The sequence below is a fragment of the Heterodontus francisci genome, chromosome 7 (genome assembly GCF_036365525.1).
Source record: "Heterodontus francisci isolate sHetFra1 chromosome 7, sHetFra1.hap1, whole genome shotgun sequence".
NCBI classification, from domain to species: domain Eukaryota; kingdom Metazoa; phylum Chordata; class Chondrichthyes; order Heterodontiformes; family Heterodontidae; genus Heterodontus; species Heterodontus francisci.
The window spans coordinates 129,724,091-129,740,747 of record NC_090377.1 but is presented as its reverse complement, the minus strand read 5'-3'; the positions used below and the strand labels follow the sequence as shown (position 1 = coordinate 129,740,747).

The following is a 16,657-nucleotide window of genomic DNA, read 5'->3' as shown; positions in this document are numbered from 1 at the left end:
GCAGTGGCCAGTGTGAACAAATGAGCTGTGGCCAGTGTGAACAAATGAGCTGTGGTCAGTGTGAACACACGAACAGTGGTCAGTGTGAATACATGAGCTGTGGCCAGGGTGAACACACGAGCAGTGGTCAGTGTGAACACGAGCTGTGGCCAGGGTGAACAAATGAGGTGTGGTCAGTGTGAACACACGAGCAGTGGTCAGTGTGAATACATGAGCTGTGGCCAGGGTGAACACACGAGCAGTGGTCAGTGTGAACACACGAGCTGTGGCCAGGGTGAACACACGAGCTGTGGCCAGTGTGAACACACGAGCAGTGGTCAGTGTGAACACACGAGCTGTAGTCAGTGTGAACACACGAGCAGTGGCCAGTGTGAACACACTAGCAGTGGTCAGTGTGAACACACGAGCTGTGGCCAGTGTGAACACACGAGCTGTGGCCAGTGTGAACACACGAGCAGTGGCCAGTGTGAACACACGAGCAGTGGCCAATGTGAACACACGAGCAGTGGTCAGTGTGAACACACGAGCTGTGGCCAGGGTGAACAAATGAGGTGTGGTCAGTGTGAACACACGAGCTGTGGCCAGTGTGAACACACGAGCAGTGGCCAGTGTGAACACACGAGCTGTGGTCAGTGTGAACACACGAGCAGTGGCCAGTGTGAACACACTAGCAGTGGTCAGTGTGAACACACGAGCTGTGGCCGGTGTGAACACACGAGCTGTGGCCAGTGTGAACACACGAGCAGTGGCCAATGTGAACACACGAGCTGTAGTCAGTGTGAACACACGAGCAGTGGCCAGTGTGAACACACAAGCAGTGGCCAGTACGAATACACAAGCAGTGGTCAGTGTGAACAAATGAGCTATGGTCAGTGTGAACACATGAGCTGTGACCAGTGTGAACAAATGAGCTGTGGCCAGTGTGAACAAATGAGCTGTGGCCAGTGTGAACACACAAGCAGTGGCCAGTGTGAACAAATGAGCTGTGGCCAGTGTGAACAAATGAGCTGTGGTCAGTGTGAACACACGAACAGTGGTCAGTGTGAATACATGAGCTGTGGCCAGGGTGAACACACGAGCAGTGGTCAGTGTGAACACGAGCTGTGGCCAGGGTGAACAAATGAGGTGTGGTCAGTGTGAACACACGAGCTGTGGCCAGTGTGAACACACGAGCAGTGGTCAGTGTGAACACACGAGCAGTGGTCAGTGTGAATACATGAGCTGTGGCCAGGGTGAACACACGAGCAGTGGTCAGTGTGAACACACGAGCTGTGGCCAGGGTGAACAAATGAGGTGCGGTCAGTGTGAACACACGAGCTGTGGCCAGTGTGAACACACGAGCAGTGGCCAGTGTGAACACACGAGCTGTGGCCAGGGTGAACAAATGAGGTGTGGTCAGTGTGAACACACGAGCTGTGGCCAGTGTGAACACACGAGCAGTGGCCAGTGTGAACACACGAGCTGTGGTCAGTGTGAACACACGAGCAGTGGCCAGTGTGAACACACTAGCAGTGGTCAGTGTGAACACACGAGCTGTGGCCAGTGTGAACACACGAGCTGTGGCCAGTGTGAACACACGAGCAGTGGCCAATGTGAACACACGAGCTGTAGTCAGTGTGAACACACGAGCAGTGGCCAGTGTGAACACATGAGCTGTAGTCAGTGTGAACACACAAGCTGTGGTCAGTGTGAACACACGAGCTGTAGTCAGTGTGAACACACGAGCAGTGGCCAGTGTGAACACACGAGCTGTGGTCAGTGTGAACACACGAGCAGTGGTCTGTGTGAACACACGAGCAGTGGTCTGTGTGAACACACGAGCTGTAGTCAGTGTGAACACACGAGCCGTGGTCAGTTTGTGACCACAAGCTGTGGCCAATGCCCTTGGTTACAGATGCTACCATCTTTTATTCATCATTTGTTGCAAAGAAACTGGCATATCTCCCTATCAGCATGGTAAAAACAGAACATTAGTAAAGCAGGCAGCTCCTCGATGAGATGGCGAAAATAAATAATTTTGCAAAGACTGCAGGGCACAATGGAGCTTTCAATTATAAAAGATATAATTTAAATTATAATATTTTGCCTGAAAGCTGACATGCATATGAAGTGTTGAACTGTGCCGTGCTGATGAAAATGTATTAAAATGGATTCTTCATTTCAGGAAAAGTAAAGGCTGGATATTAAAATGAAATGGCAAAGACTATGATAAACTTCAATAAAATTAGAATTCAGCAGAATACAGAGTGGAGGCTTCTGAGAATAATGTGGTTCATTGTGGCTCCATTGATGAGATTGTTATATAAAGGATTTATTTGCTGAACACTCACAGCATCTTATTTGCCTGCAGTTAATAGCCTCCAGGGGGTTGGTTAGCTCACTTGGCTCGAATACAATGCAGAAAGATACCGACAACGCAGGTTCAATCCCTGTCCTGGCTGTGGTAGCTCATAGAGACCTCACTCCTCACTTTGCCCTCTGCTTGAGTGCCATGCAGCATAGGGAATCTGAAGCTACATTTTCCTTCTTGATTGTTCAGAATTTTAATAATTAAAAAGGAGGCACGATCAGTGACATCACTGCGAACACAATTCTATCAATGAACCCAGGAAAAGCATGTCAGTGGAAAGACCTCACATCGTCGAACAGCTCAGATACTTGTGCAAGTGGGGGGTGGGGGAACGGTCGCACACGTAGCAGCAGGTGATCTTCCTTTTCAGGAGGCAGAGCGGTTTTGGAAGGGAAGTTCATAGGTTGGGGGTTGAACAGCGAACAATAAATGGGGAGCAGGAGCAAAGAGAAATAACTTCAAACCATTCAGACAGGTTCACTTGGGATATGTGTGTACAAAATGGACAGAGAGTGAAGGTGAAGGCTATTTTTTGAGGTTGTGGTCTGACAGCAAACAGGACAGAAGAAAACCCTGCTACCTTGGTGTGTTTGTTGTGCTGTGCACACGACAGGCTATGAACCAAGATTTTAAATTAGATCTGGACTTCAGAATTGGCAGAGTAAATGTTGACGACTAACTCCCCCGTGACCATCCGTTAATTTCACCCCTCGTACCAAAAGGATCCTTCAATCTTTGGGAGACTTTTTCTTCAAATGAGGTCTTTATCATTCTACTCTATTCAGCACCAGTCAGATGTGTGCCTGAACATTGTTTAAGGAATCACACTTGAATGCTGCCGGAGTAATGAGGGCTGCTTACATTTCACCATCACCATGTAGACATCAATGGTACAGATCGGGGGTTGCGGAAGGCGCTCTCCTTTTTCCAAGATGTCCGGTATTTCACGAGCTGGGATCCCGTCGTACGGCTTCCCACCAAAAGTCATCAACTCCCATATAGTGACACCTACAGGAAGGAAACCAAAATAAAATCTTTTCATCATCCAATGCATGCCTGAACCACAGAACAAATTCAGAAACAACAAGTGAAATCTGGGAATTGGAAAGACAGCTATGCCTCAGTTTTAGTTTTAGAGATACATCACTGAAACAGGTCCTTCGGCCCACCGAGTCTGTGCCGACCATCAACCACCCATTTATACTAATCCTACACTAATTACATATTCCTACCACATCCCCACCTGTCCCTATATATTTCCCTACCACCTACCTATATTAGGGGCAATTGCTAATGGCCAATTTACCTATCAACCTGCAAGTCTTTGGTATGTGGGAGGAAACCGGAGCACCCGGAGGAAACCCACACAGACACAGGGAGAACTTGTAAACTCCACACAGGTAGTACCCAGAATTGAACCCGGGTCGCTGGAGCTGTGAGGCTGCGGTGCTAACTACTGCGCCACTCGGCACACTACAAACTCCTGCCGCAAACATGCAGTGTTCACAGTCGAGAACCTACCATAGCTCCACACGTCACTTTGATGGGTGAACTTCCGATAGTGAATACATTCCAAAGCCATCCACTTAATCGGCATCTGCAAGGGTATGTTAAAGAATATTAGTGGAATACTCACGATTGTTCTTCTGCTATTAATGCAGGGAAAATTATTGGATGCTATATCTCATTACAATATTCATCCCACCTCGACTAAAAAGTTGTCGTGTCTATTTTTTTCTCCTAACTTCTTCAATTCCATTCCCCTCTTGACTGGTTCCTTATGACATGAGTACAGGTTGCCTTCTATTACAGTTGTCCAAATGGCCATTTTTCATGGCTGCACTGTGATGGTGAATGGCAGTGGGCAATTCAGCCAATGGCGGTATCACAGTTGACTTCCAATCCTGTCCTTATTGGACATCCAGCCTTACAGCAGCACTTTCTGGCAGTGGGTGAGGGTCACTGCAATAAGGATCTGGAGCAGGAACCCAGACTGATTTTCCCTGCCCTCACCTAGGAGGACTGTCGTTCTCATGTTCACAGTGAATAGCTGAATAAACATATTGTGGGAGGGTGGGGAAGGGGCTCTCCCAACATCCCCATGCGAATATTTTCTAGGCCAATCACTATTACAGGAACTTCAACGCAAGAAAGGGACAGCTTTTTATTTTGACGATTTGTTTAGTAAATGAAGCCGGGGATAAACAGAAGATGCATTTCCATTCTCCCACGATTTCCTGAATACCTAGAAATGTCCTGTTCAAGGTGCCTAGATCCCATTGGCGAGCTGGAAGAATATCTGACAATATGGCCCAGATTACAAGTCTCTACCTGTTTTGCCACTCTAGGAATATTCCCACAGTCCAACTCCTGGACCTCCTCGGGCCAGCTTTCTGCTGCCACAAATTGGGGTTGTGCCATGAATTGGGAAGTTTTGAGCAGCTCTGTTCCTCCAGCATCCAGAAGTCAAACTTTTAACTCTTGAACTCAGGGCAGGTGTACCTTGGGAAATGGCTTTGAAATTGATGGTGCCGTTTGCACTGGTGTCAAGCACCAAGTACATTCGGCAACTGTGACAGTGTTGCCACTTCATCAACTGGGATGGCAGGAGGTTCAATAAAGCATCATGAGTATGCTGGAGTGGTTAACAGGTCAGCATCTAATGAAGAGTTTGTGATGAATTCTGAAACTGAGGTGAAACCAGTGGCTTATGCCCATGCTGCCAGCTGTGGCTCAGTCAATAAGGTTGTGAGTTCAAGTTCCACTCCAGAGACTTTGTTGACACTCCCACTGCTTGTAATGAGGAAGTGGTGGAGGTGCTGTCTTCTGGCACTATTTTGAGGTAGGGAAGGTCTCCCTGATGTCCCTGTCAATATTTATCTCTTAATTAACATCAATGATAAATCAGCCTCAAAATTAGATGATCTGGTCATCATCTCATTGCTGTTTGTGGGAGCTTGCCGTGCATAAATTGGCTGCCGCAGTTAGATGGCCGTGAAAGCTGCCGGCTCACTTCAGGCAAGGCAGCCTGCCACTCCTACCTTGTATGGCCTAGATATGACTCCAGTCTCACCCTAAATTATTGACTCTCAGGGCAACCAGGGGTGGGCATTCCATACAGCCTTGCCAGGGTTGGCCACACCCAAAGAACAAACACCAAATTATGTTGGCAGACAGAAATTCAGTGAAGAGCATTGAGAATACGTTTGATGGGTGCGAGGGACTTAGTCTGAGGCAGGTAATGAGCAGCGTTTACGGGAAGTGGAGTGTGGGAGTCCAGCCAGGAGGATGCTGGCTTAACCAGGCCGACAGTGACAGAGATGTGAATAGGGGCTTTCAGTAGTGGCGTGGCTGAGGTAGCTTAACGCGGTGGCAGCTTAGCCTCAGGCGGTACCTCTCTTGCCTCTCGGACAGAAGGTTGGGATTCAAGCCACACAGCAGAGCAAGCAATCCAGGCTGACAATCCAGTGCCATACTGAGCGAGTGCTGCGCCTTACTTTGGATGGGGAAGCAAGCTGAAGTCTCATCTAATGGTTCGGATGAATGTTAATTTGAAAAAAAGGAAAGCAGCAAGTTCTCCTGGTATCCTAGTCAACCATCCAACTATTCAAAACTGAGAGTGATAGACTTTTGTTAGGTGAGGATATTAAGGGATATGGAACCATGGCAGATAAATGGAGTTGTGATATAAATCAGCCTTGATCTAATTGGCTGGCAGAACAAGCTCAAAGGGCTGAATGGCCTCCTTTGTTTTTATTTGTTTGTGGGATGTGGACATCACTGGCTTGGCCAGCATTTATTGCCCATCTCTAATTGCCCTTGAACTGAGTCGCTTGCTAGGCCATTCTAAGAGTTAACCACATTGCTGTAGGTCTGGAGTCACATGTAGGCCAGACCAGGTAAGGACAGCAGATTTCCTTCCCTAAAGGACAATAGCAAACCAGATGGGTTTTTACCAACAATCGGCAATGGTTTCATGGTCACCATTGGACTTAGCTTTTTAATTCTCAGATTAATTGAATTCAAATTTCACCATTTGCCGTGGTGGGATTCAAACCCATGGCCCCACAGCAATAGCCTGGATCTCTGGGTTACTAGTCTAGTGACATTACCACTACCCCATGGCCTCTCCTGTTTCTAGCGTCCCTCCCTTTTTAACCAACAGCATACAAAACAAATTTATTGATATCTGTGGGATATGGCTAGAACTGAACATAAGAAATAGGCGCAGGAGTAGGCCACAAAACCTCGAGCCTGTTCCACCATTCTGCATCAACAATAGCATTTTGAAATTCTTTGATGTGATAAAACACAATATATTATATAGACTATCTGGACTTGATGCGGGGCAGGTTATGAGGAGATGGGTTTGGAGTTTAACAGTTATAACAACTCACATTTTCAAACTGACTTTGATAGCATTTTACAGCACCGTAATAGGCCATTTGGTCCATTTGGTTCATCCTGGTGTTTATCCTTCATACGAGCCTCATCCCATCCAATTTAATCTCACCCTTCTATGCCTTTCTCCCTCATGCACTTATCTAGCTTCACCTTAAATACCTCTATGAAGAAGCTAGTTCAACACCTCTGAGGGTTTCAAATCTGCTGAAGTCTCACATTCGATTGGCAGAAGGCAGACTATTACGATGGCCATGAGAATTGAGAGCAGTAATTTCTTCCAGAGTGACACCAAAGCCATACAATCAATTGTGCAACAAGGTAGAAACACAGAAAATAGGAGCAGGAGTAGGCCATTCGGCCCTTCGAGCCTGCTCCGCCCTTCATTACAATCATGGCTGATCACCCAACTCAGTAACCTGTTCCCGCTTTCGCCCCATACCCTTTGATCCCTTTAGACTCAAGAGCTATATCTAACTCCTTCTTGATAGAACTATAACTCCTTTTTGATAGAAAGATATTATAAAGCTCCTGGTAAATAGGTAATCACCAGCTCTACACGTTTCTGCGTCATTGCTGAAAGCAGCTGCTAGACTACCTAGCGAGAATGACCATATAAACTGCCATAAAGACTGACCACTGAAAATGATGACATAAATATATATATTCACATATTCCAACAAATATGTTTTCTCCAAAAACCCAGTGGACTTGAATATGATTGTCCCTTTGTGCAGAGAATAACGGATGCTGGGAGAGCGATTATAAAACTGTAATTTCACTGAGCAGTTGGGATTATCTATAAGAGTAAATCTTGAGCAGTTTATAACCATCACGTGCAGTCTGAAATGGCATTAGAGCCTTGAAATCACTGAAAGAAATGACTCACTCTTTATGATATATGTACCACTTCAGTTTTCTATGGCTTTATTATTCTGTTTCTGCGGAGACACCAGCTGTCAGTACAGATGGTAAAACTATCAGCCTGCTTCATGCTCCTGATGTCTGGTCATGTCCGCACAAGAGAAGTAACAATTGTGACTTCATTCCTTTGCCTTTATTGGGAAATGATCTCTGGCTGATTACTGGAGAATGCTATGCCCAATGACCATTATAAATGGGGAATGGGGAATGGGTCCGTCTCCCCAGTATAGCATTAAGCTATGTGGACCAGACCCTTGCAGCTTCAAGACCTGGGCTTTTCTGGGGTAACTGATCTCAGCTAGGGCAGTGGTATCACATTGCAATTGGCCTCAGTACCCTGGGCCAGTGGGAAGGTGGGTGTTGCAGGAAAGAAATCGGTCAGGGTGTCTGATAACGTTGCTGTTTGTGCGACGCTTGCTGTGAGCAAATTGGCTACTACATTTCCTACATTATAAAAGTGACTATACTTCAAAGAAGTACTTCATTGGCCATAGAGCAGTTTGGGGCATCCTGAGGTCATGAAAGGCAATATATAAATGCAAGTCTTTTCTTTCTGATGGGTATCCAGAGACACCTCGGAACATATTGCTATCACTTTACTAAATTAGTAACTAGTTAACTAATCAAATAAATAAATAAGGATAGACAGACATGGCAGGGCAGGTTGTGTGCGTGACTGCAACATTTGGGGAGTTTGTAGAAAGAACTGCAATCCCAGATAACCACATAGAAAAAATAGAAAATAGGAGCAGGAGTAGGCCATTCGGCCCTTCGAGCCTGCTCCGCCATTCATTATGATCATCTGTGGTAAGTGTGGCTTGATCAACTTCGGCTCAGAGTTGCTGAGCTGGTGTCCAAGCTGCAGACATTGCAGGGCATCAGGAAGGGGGGGCAGTTACCTGACACTTTGTTCCGGGAGGCAGTCACACCCACTTAGGTTAAGTAGAACTTTAGAGTTGGTCAATGGTCAGGCACAGGAGGGTGTGACTCCAAGTCAGACAGGTAGAAGAACCCAGGATGTAGTGATGGAGGTTCTTGCTATCTGTGTGGATGAGAACAAGGACTGCAGGGTGGATGGGCAAATTGACCATGGCACCATGGTGCAGGATGCCATTCAAGTGAGGGAAGTGAAAAGGAATACGGTAGTGATAGGGGGACAGTATAGTCAGTTCTCTGCAGCCATGACTGAGAACTCCAAAGGCTGTGTTGCCCGCCTGGTGCCAGGGTTAAGGACATCTTGCAGCTGGAGACGAACATGGAGTGGGGGAGGACCAGCTGTCATGGTCCATGCAAGAGGCAGGGACAGGAGAAATTATCATGGGGAATGAGGAAATAGCAGAGACATTGAACAAATACTGTGCATCTGTCTTCACAGTCAAAGACACAAATTACATACCAGAAATAGAGGGCAACCAAGGGGCTAATAAAAGTGAAGCACATAGGTAATTAATATCAGCAGAAAAAAGGTATTGGGGAAACTTAAGGGTCAAAAGCCCACAAATCCCCAAGACCCTACAGCCTATGTTTCTAAAAGAGTTGCTGCAGAGATATGGATGTACTGGTTATGATTTTCCAAAATTCCCTAGATTCTAGCATGGTCCCAGCGTACTGCAAGTTAACAAATATAACACCGCTATTCAAGAAAGGAGGAAGAGAGAAAACAAGGAACTACAGAACAGTTAGTCTAACATCAGTCGTCAGGAAAATGCTGGAATCTTTTATTAAGGAAGTGTTAACAATGCACATAAAAAATCATAGTATGATCTGGCAGAGTCAACATGGTTTTATGAAAGGAAAACCAGGAGGTGTAGTTTACCTGGATTTCCAAAAGGCATTCAATAAGGTGCCACACAAAAGGTGAATATGCAAGAGAAGGGCTCATGGAGTTGGGGATAATACATTAGCATGGATAGAGGTTTGGTTAATGGATAGGAAGCAAAGAGTAGGGATAAACGGGACATTTTCAAGTTGGCAGGCTGTAGCCAATGGAGTGAACATAAGAACATTAGAAATAGGGACAGGAGTAAGCTATTCAGTCCTTCGCCATTCAATGAGATCATGGCTGATCTTCTGCTTCAACACCATCTTCCTGCACTATGCCCGTATCCCTTGATGTTTTTAATTTGTCGAAATCTACTGATCGCAGTCTTGAACATACTCAATAACTGAGCCTCCAGAGCTCTCTGGGGCAGTGAATTCCAAAGATTCACCTCCCTCTGAGTGAAGAAATTCCTCCTCATCTCAATCTTAAATGGCCTACCCCTTATTCTGAGACTGTGTTCCCTGGTTCTAGACACCCCAGCCGGGGGAAACATCCTTCCTGCATCAACCCTGTCGAGCCCTGTAAGAATGTTGTATGTTTGAATGAAATCATCTCTCATTCTTCTAAACTCCAGAGAATAAAGGCCCAGTCTATTTAATCTTTCCTCATAGGACAATCCTTCCATCCCAGGAATTAGTTTGGTGAACCTTCGTTGCACTCCCTCTATGGCAAGTATATCTTTCCTTAGGTAAGGAGACCAAAACTGCAGACAATACTGCAGGTGCGGTCTCACCAAAGCTCTATATAATTGCAGTAAGACATCTTTCTCTTAATTACAAATCCTCTTGTAATAAAGGCCAACATACCATTTGTCGCCTTAATTGCTTGCTGTACCTGCATGATAGCTTCAGTGACTCAAAGTTCAACACTTCCCAGCCTCTTGCCATTTAAGGAACGGAGTGTCTCCTGACCATGCAGCCAAGCTCCGACATCATCATCGCCGTCCGAACTGCGCGCATGTGCAGAATGCATTCGGCCTTGCGCCCGCACAAAATGCACCCGAGCTTTGCCAACTTGCCAGTATTAATGCGCGAATGCACGTGAATATGTCATCACGCAAAGGGATGTCAGCCTCGAGCGCGAAGTTTGGAAAGCGATCTCAATCGCGGCTTCTCTTCCTCACGCCCTTCCACAATCAGTGTTTCAATTGACATTTCTCTTGCCTGCTCCCTCCCATCGTTCTCTCCTGAGCCTGTCTGCTCACTGCTCCACTTCACCACTCCCAACTGGTCAACGCTCCCTCCTGCCGCTCACTTCCCGCCTCGCTGCTAGCACTCCGCAGGCTTCCCCTTCCCCCCACCCGACCCACCACTTCTCCAGGCAGCGAGGCAGGCAGCGAGCAGTGGGAGGGAACAGTGAGCAGTCGGGTGCAGGAGAAAATGGCAGGATGGAGTGGTGAGCAGTCTGGAGTGGTGAGCAGTGTGAAACAGTAGGAGGAAACGGGAAACTGAATGTGGCAATTGAGGTGGCGATCGCGAGAGGGTACTGTTGGGGCTGATTGGAGGCAGCGATCGCGGCCATTGCGGGGTGAGGGGGGTTTGGGTTCAATTTTTTTGTGTTAAATTGAGCGGCGCCATCTTTATCACTGGCAGCTGCCTGAGACGTTGTATAGTGACGTGTCTGCCGATGATGCCAGTACTCCGCCACCTAGTGGTTGCATTGTCAGCAAACGCAGCCTTTATGAAATACTCTGTATTTCTGTTTTTCCTACCAAGGTGAATAACCTCACATTTCTGCACATTGTATTCCATCTGCCAAGTTTTTGCCCACTCACTTAGCCTGTCCAAATCCCCTTGGAGTGTCTTCCCAACTCTCACTCCCACCTAGTTTTGTGTCATCTGCAAACTTGGAAATATTACATTTGGTCCCCACATCCAAATCATTGATATAGATTGTGAATAGCTGGGGCCCAAGCACTGATCCTTGTGGTACCCCACTAATCACAGCATGCCAACCTTAAAATCACCCATTTATTCCTGCTCTCTGTTTTCTGTCCGTTAACCAGTTCTCAATCCTCCCGATCCCATGTGCCACAAGGATCAGTTCTCGGGCCTCAGCTATTTACAATCTATAATTAGTAGACAGAGAGTAATGTATCTAGGTTTGCTGATGATACAAAGTTAGGTAGGAATGCAAGCTGTGAGGAGGACACAAAGAGGCTGTAAAAAGATATAGACAGGTTCAGTGATAGGGCAACAAGGTGGCAGATATTATGGGGAAGTGTGAAGTTATACACTTCGGCAGTAAAAATGGAAAAGCAGAATTTTTTAAAGGCAGATTTTGGTTTCTCAGGGAATCAAGGAATATGCGGAGCAGGCTTGAGGGGCCTATGATCTACTCCTGCTTCTATTTCTTATATTCTTAGATGCTTTTGTGGATATTGGATAGAGGAAGAAATTGGGCTAGACTGTGATTGTATACCTGCTGAGACTCATCGCTCAGGTTAACATATGAAGAATAGCACTAGGGTAATCTGCCAAAAGGTTATCAATACCTTCTAGACCTAAACCCCAGGCAAAAGCCAGCATCTTCAGGAGGGGAGGGTGGAAGAACTGGGAACAGGGAGAAAGCATGATCTGAAAAAAGGCACTGGTCCATCATTTGTTCTCTTTTGTTTTGAACAAATTACTGAATAATCTTATTAAGTCAGCTCCTATACAGAGCAACAGGACATCTGTTCTTGCAAATAAGAGGAATAGGAAGAAGACTGGTCAGATACAGTGGAGAATATATGTCCACTGTGGGTTTATGGAAGGTACGCTGTAAAACTAAAATTGAATTTTAGTACATGAAACTACAAAGAATCATTCCAAGAAGTAAGGATTTTTTCTGTGTTAGTCAGACATAGCAGGGCCCTCAGTTTCTCTGCAGTGATTGAAGGTAAAGTTTTTATTAAGCTTTTGTAGATTGGATTTCCCCTGTGGGATTTGAACCAAGCGTACTTTTCACGTGATGGATAGGCTTAATTAGGTCGCATATTATACCTTTTAGAATTAAAGACTGAATAAATGGTCAGTTTTCAAGACTCACTGACATTCCCCTTTAAGAAGGTAAAAATTTCAAGGTCTTTCAAGGTTCCTGTCATGAACCAGAAACAAGTTGGGAAATCCATTTGTGCCTCTGTTGTCAGGGACTTGGAAGATATACATTGTAATATCCTGTGTGACATCAGTAAGAGGTAGCAATAAACTTAATTAGTTTATGGGGTTGTTGATGCAGATAGATCAGCTCAAAAGGTTGCTTTAAGGTACCATAAAAAAGACAATTATAGATAATAAAACAATAAATAAAATGGATTTACAGGAACAAGAGGTCAAGTAAACACAATTACAAACATTTCGACCAGATAAATGCTCAAAACTTCAAGAGCAGGGGAATTCCAGGAAAACATTAAGTAGAGAGTTAGTTAATGTACCAAATATGGATCTTGAAAGCAGGAAAAACACACACAAAAAGGTGACACCTATATGCTAAAAAGTCAGATGATACCTTAACAACAGCATCAACATGAGAGTTTTTGAAGCAAAGATTAGAAGTGTTGAATTCCTCAAACAATACTTCTCACCCTATGCCTTACTCAAGGAATTTAAGGTAAAAGTTTACTTTAAATTTTGATGGATATTCTAAGATATTTTGCTGTAAAATTAGCCAGGTTAAACCTTTGGATTCGATGTTAGGAATAAGAATATGTGTTACATCTCTTAGTAATATTTGATATTATGATATACTTGTCCACTTAGAAGTGTATGGCATGTTAAATTCTTTAATAAATATATAAAAGTTAATAAATGGTCTCATGTAGCATTCTGTACACAACTACAAGAACCCCCTCTCTGAGTCTCTTTAAGTGGAGAGATATGTGTTGAAGAGAGTTTCTCAGACCCTTATAATATCTAGGATATTTATGACTTAGCCATAATTATTAATAATAGGCTATCGAAAGATGGTAATATTCTGTTGGTTTTCGTTCCTTGTGGGAAAGCCAGTTCAATTCTTTGGACCCAAATACATATCTATAAGAATTTGTCCGGTTTGAACTTAATTAAAGGAGATTCATAGGGATGTATTCCTGTTTTGGTTTAGTCCCTATAAGGGGTTAAAGTTTTAAATCACTTCATTCAGCCATAGAATATTTATCCAGTACCTGATTCCGTGGATAGCACTCTTGTCTCAGAGTCAGAAGGTTGTGGATTCACAGCTCCCACCAGAGATATGCGAGAATTTAAATAGCCCTTCACTTTAATGAGACCCCCAGTCAACAACAAAAGTAACACAGAAAATACAATTGTTTGCTATAATTTCACCGAAGGTGATCTTTGCAAATGAAATAAAGTTTATCCAATTTGGGATAAAGGCTGATCAAGCAATGTCAACCTTCTATATACTTATGCATTAATACATTGCTTTTGGGAGGGCCCATTATCTCCTACAATCAAAGATCCTTCCTCAAATGAGACACACAACACATTATCAGAAAGAAGCATGGGTAAAGATCACAATTAGACAATATGTAAATGAGTTGCTTGTAGTTACAGAGCTGAAACTCCCATTCAGCAGCACTGCACAGTGGCACATACATGAAAAGGATGTGGGAAAGTGTGAAATTGTCCACTTTGGCAGGGAGAATAAAAAAGCATATTATCTAGATGGTGAGAGCTTGCAGACCTCTGAGATGCAGAGGGATCTGGATGTCCTAGTGCACGAACTGCAAAAGGTTAGCATGCAAGTACAGCACGTAATTAGGAAAGCTAATAGAATGTTATTGTTTATCACGAGGGGAATTGAATACAAATGTAAAGAGGTTATGCTTCAGCTATACAGGGGCATTGGTGAGACCACATCTGGAGTACTGTGTACAGTACTGGTCTCCTTATTTAAGGAAGGATGTAAATGCTTTGGAGGCAGTACAGAGAAGGTTTACTAGACTAATAACTGGAATGGGTGGGCTGTCTTACGAGGAAAGCTTGGACAGGCGAGGCTTGTACGACTGGAATTTAGAAGAGTAAGAGGCGACTTGATTGAAACATACAAGATCCTGAGGGGTCTTAACAGGGGTGGATGTGGAAAGGTTGTTAACCCTTGTGGAAGAATCTAGAACTAGGGGTCACTGTTTAAAAATAAAGGGTTGCCCATTTAAGAGAGAGATGAGGAGAAATTTTTTCTCCCAGAGGGTCATGAGTCTTTGGTAATCTCTTCCTCAAAAGGCAGTGGAAGCAGAGTCTTTGAATATTTTTAAGGCAGAGGTAGATAGATTCTTGATAAGCAAGGGGGTGGAAGGTTATCGGGGGTAGGTGGAAATGTGGAGTAATCAGTTCAGCCCTGAACTCAAAGGGCCGAGTGGCCTACTCCTGCTCCTAATTTGTATGTTTGTAAGCACTGGAGAAAGTGCAAACAAGATTTACAAGCTGTTATCAATATCAAAATGGACTGAACAGGCTGGGACTCTTGTGAAAAGAGAAAAACTGAGGGGTGACCTGATAGAGGTCTTTAAAATGATAAAAGAGTTTGTTAGGACAGGCGTAGATAAGATGTTTGCAGGGGGAGGCCAAAACTAGGGGTCATAAATATGAGACAGACGCTAATAAATCCAATAGGGAATTTAGGAGAGACTTCTTTACCCAGAGATTGGTCAGAAGATGTGGAACTTGCTACCTTGAGGAGTAGTTGAGGTGATTAGCATAGATGCTAAGCCAGATAAGCAAATGAGGGAGAAAGAAATAGAAGGAACATGCAGATAGCATTAGATAAAGAGGGAAGGGTAAAGCATCATGTGGAGCATTAACACTGACGTGGACCTGTTTTAGTGCTCTAACTTCTATGCAATTCTATATACACTAATGAATGATGTCACTAACCTTTCCGCCGTCTGCATTGTATTCTTTCTCATCTACATCCAGCAGTCTGGCCAAGCCAAAGTCGGTGATCTTAATGTGATTTGGTGACTTTACCAGCACGTTCCTTGCCGCCAAGTCTCGATGAACCAGCCGTCTCTCCTCCAGGTACATCATTCCCTGCCATGCAGAAATTAGCCTCCATTTTAATTTGTTCACTTTTAATGGCTGCAGCAGTTTTCTTTTTAAAAGCCATAACGTGTTCAGAAATAAACAGTGTTTAAAGATATTGCAGTAAGGTTTCAATTCTAGTTAGATATATTCTCAATCATTCCAATGATTTGGGGATTTTCTTGATAGGTACAGCTTCAAAAATATCCCCCTCTGAATAGCCCAAGTTTACTGCTGTCAAAGGTTCAGTGACATGAGATGTGCAATTCTGAGCTTCTGTTCAAGCTACAATATGAACATACCAACATATGAATTAGGAGCAGGAGTAGGCCACTCCGCCCATCAAGCCTGCTCTGACATTCAATAAGTTCGTGGCTGAATTGATTACTCCACATTTCCACCTACCCCCGATAACCTTCCACCCCCTTGCTTATCAAGAATCTATTTACCTCTGCCTTAAAAATATTCAAAGACTCTGCTTCCACCGCCTTTTGAGGAAGACAATTCCAAAGTCTGACGACCCTCTGAGAGAAAAAAATTTCTCCTCATCTCTGTCTTAAATGGGTGACCCCTTATTTTTAAACAGTGACCCCTAGTTCTAGATTCTCCCACAAGGAGAAACATCCTTTGCACATCCACCCCTGTCAAGACCCCTCAGGATCTTATACGTTTCAATCAAGTCGCCTCTTACTCTTCTACATTCCAGCAGACACAAGCCTAGCCTATCCAATCTTTCCTCGTAAAACAGCCCACCCATTCCAGGTATTAGTCTAGTAAACATTCTCTGTACTGCCTCCAATGCATTTACATCCTTTCTTAAATAAGGAGATCAGTACTGTACATAGTAATCCAGATGTGGTCTCACCAATGCCCTGTATAGCTGAAGCATAACCTCCCTATTTTTGTATTCAATTCCCCTCGCGATAAACAATAACATTCTCAACAATAACAATAACAAGCTATTAACAATAGCTTTCCTAATTATGTGCTGTACCTGCATACTAACCTATTGTGATTCATGCACTAGGATAACCAGATCCTTCTGCATCTCAGAGCTCTGCAATCTCTCACCATTTAGATAAAATGCTTCTTTTTTTATTCTGCCTGCGAAAGTGAACATTTTCACACTTTCCCACATTATACTCCATTTGCCAGGTC

The 16,657-nt window shown here is 44.3% G+C and overlaps 1 protein-coding gene across 3 annotated transcripts in view; it reads right to left on the bottom strand.

Annotated features, from left to right (window-relative positions):
* LOC137372320 (receptor tyrosine-protein kinase erbB-4-like) overlaps positions 1–16,657 on the bottom strand; it is a 1,059,900-nt gene that overhangs the window by 105,238 nt on the left and 938,005 nt on the right. For all 3 annotated transcript variants that reach the window (XM_068036154.1, XM_068036155.1, XM_068036157.1), the window contains exons 21-23: positions 15,353–15,508; positions 3,872–3,947; positions 3,212–3,358 (exon numbers count right to left, since the gene is read on the bottom strand). In XM_068036154.1, coding sequence (XP_067892255.1) covers positions 3,212–3,358; positions 3,872–3,947; positions 15,353–15,508 — 379 coding nt within the window. The remainder of the gene's footprint in view (positions 1–3,211; positions 3,359–3,871; positions 3,948–15,352; positions 15,509–16,657) is intronic.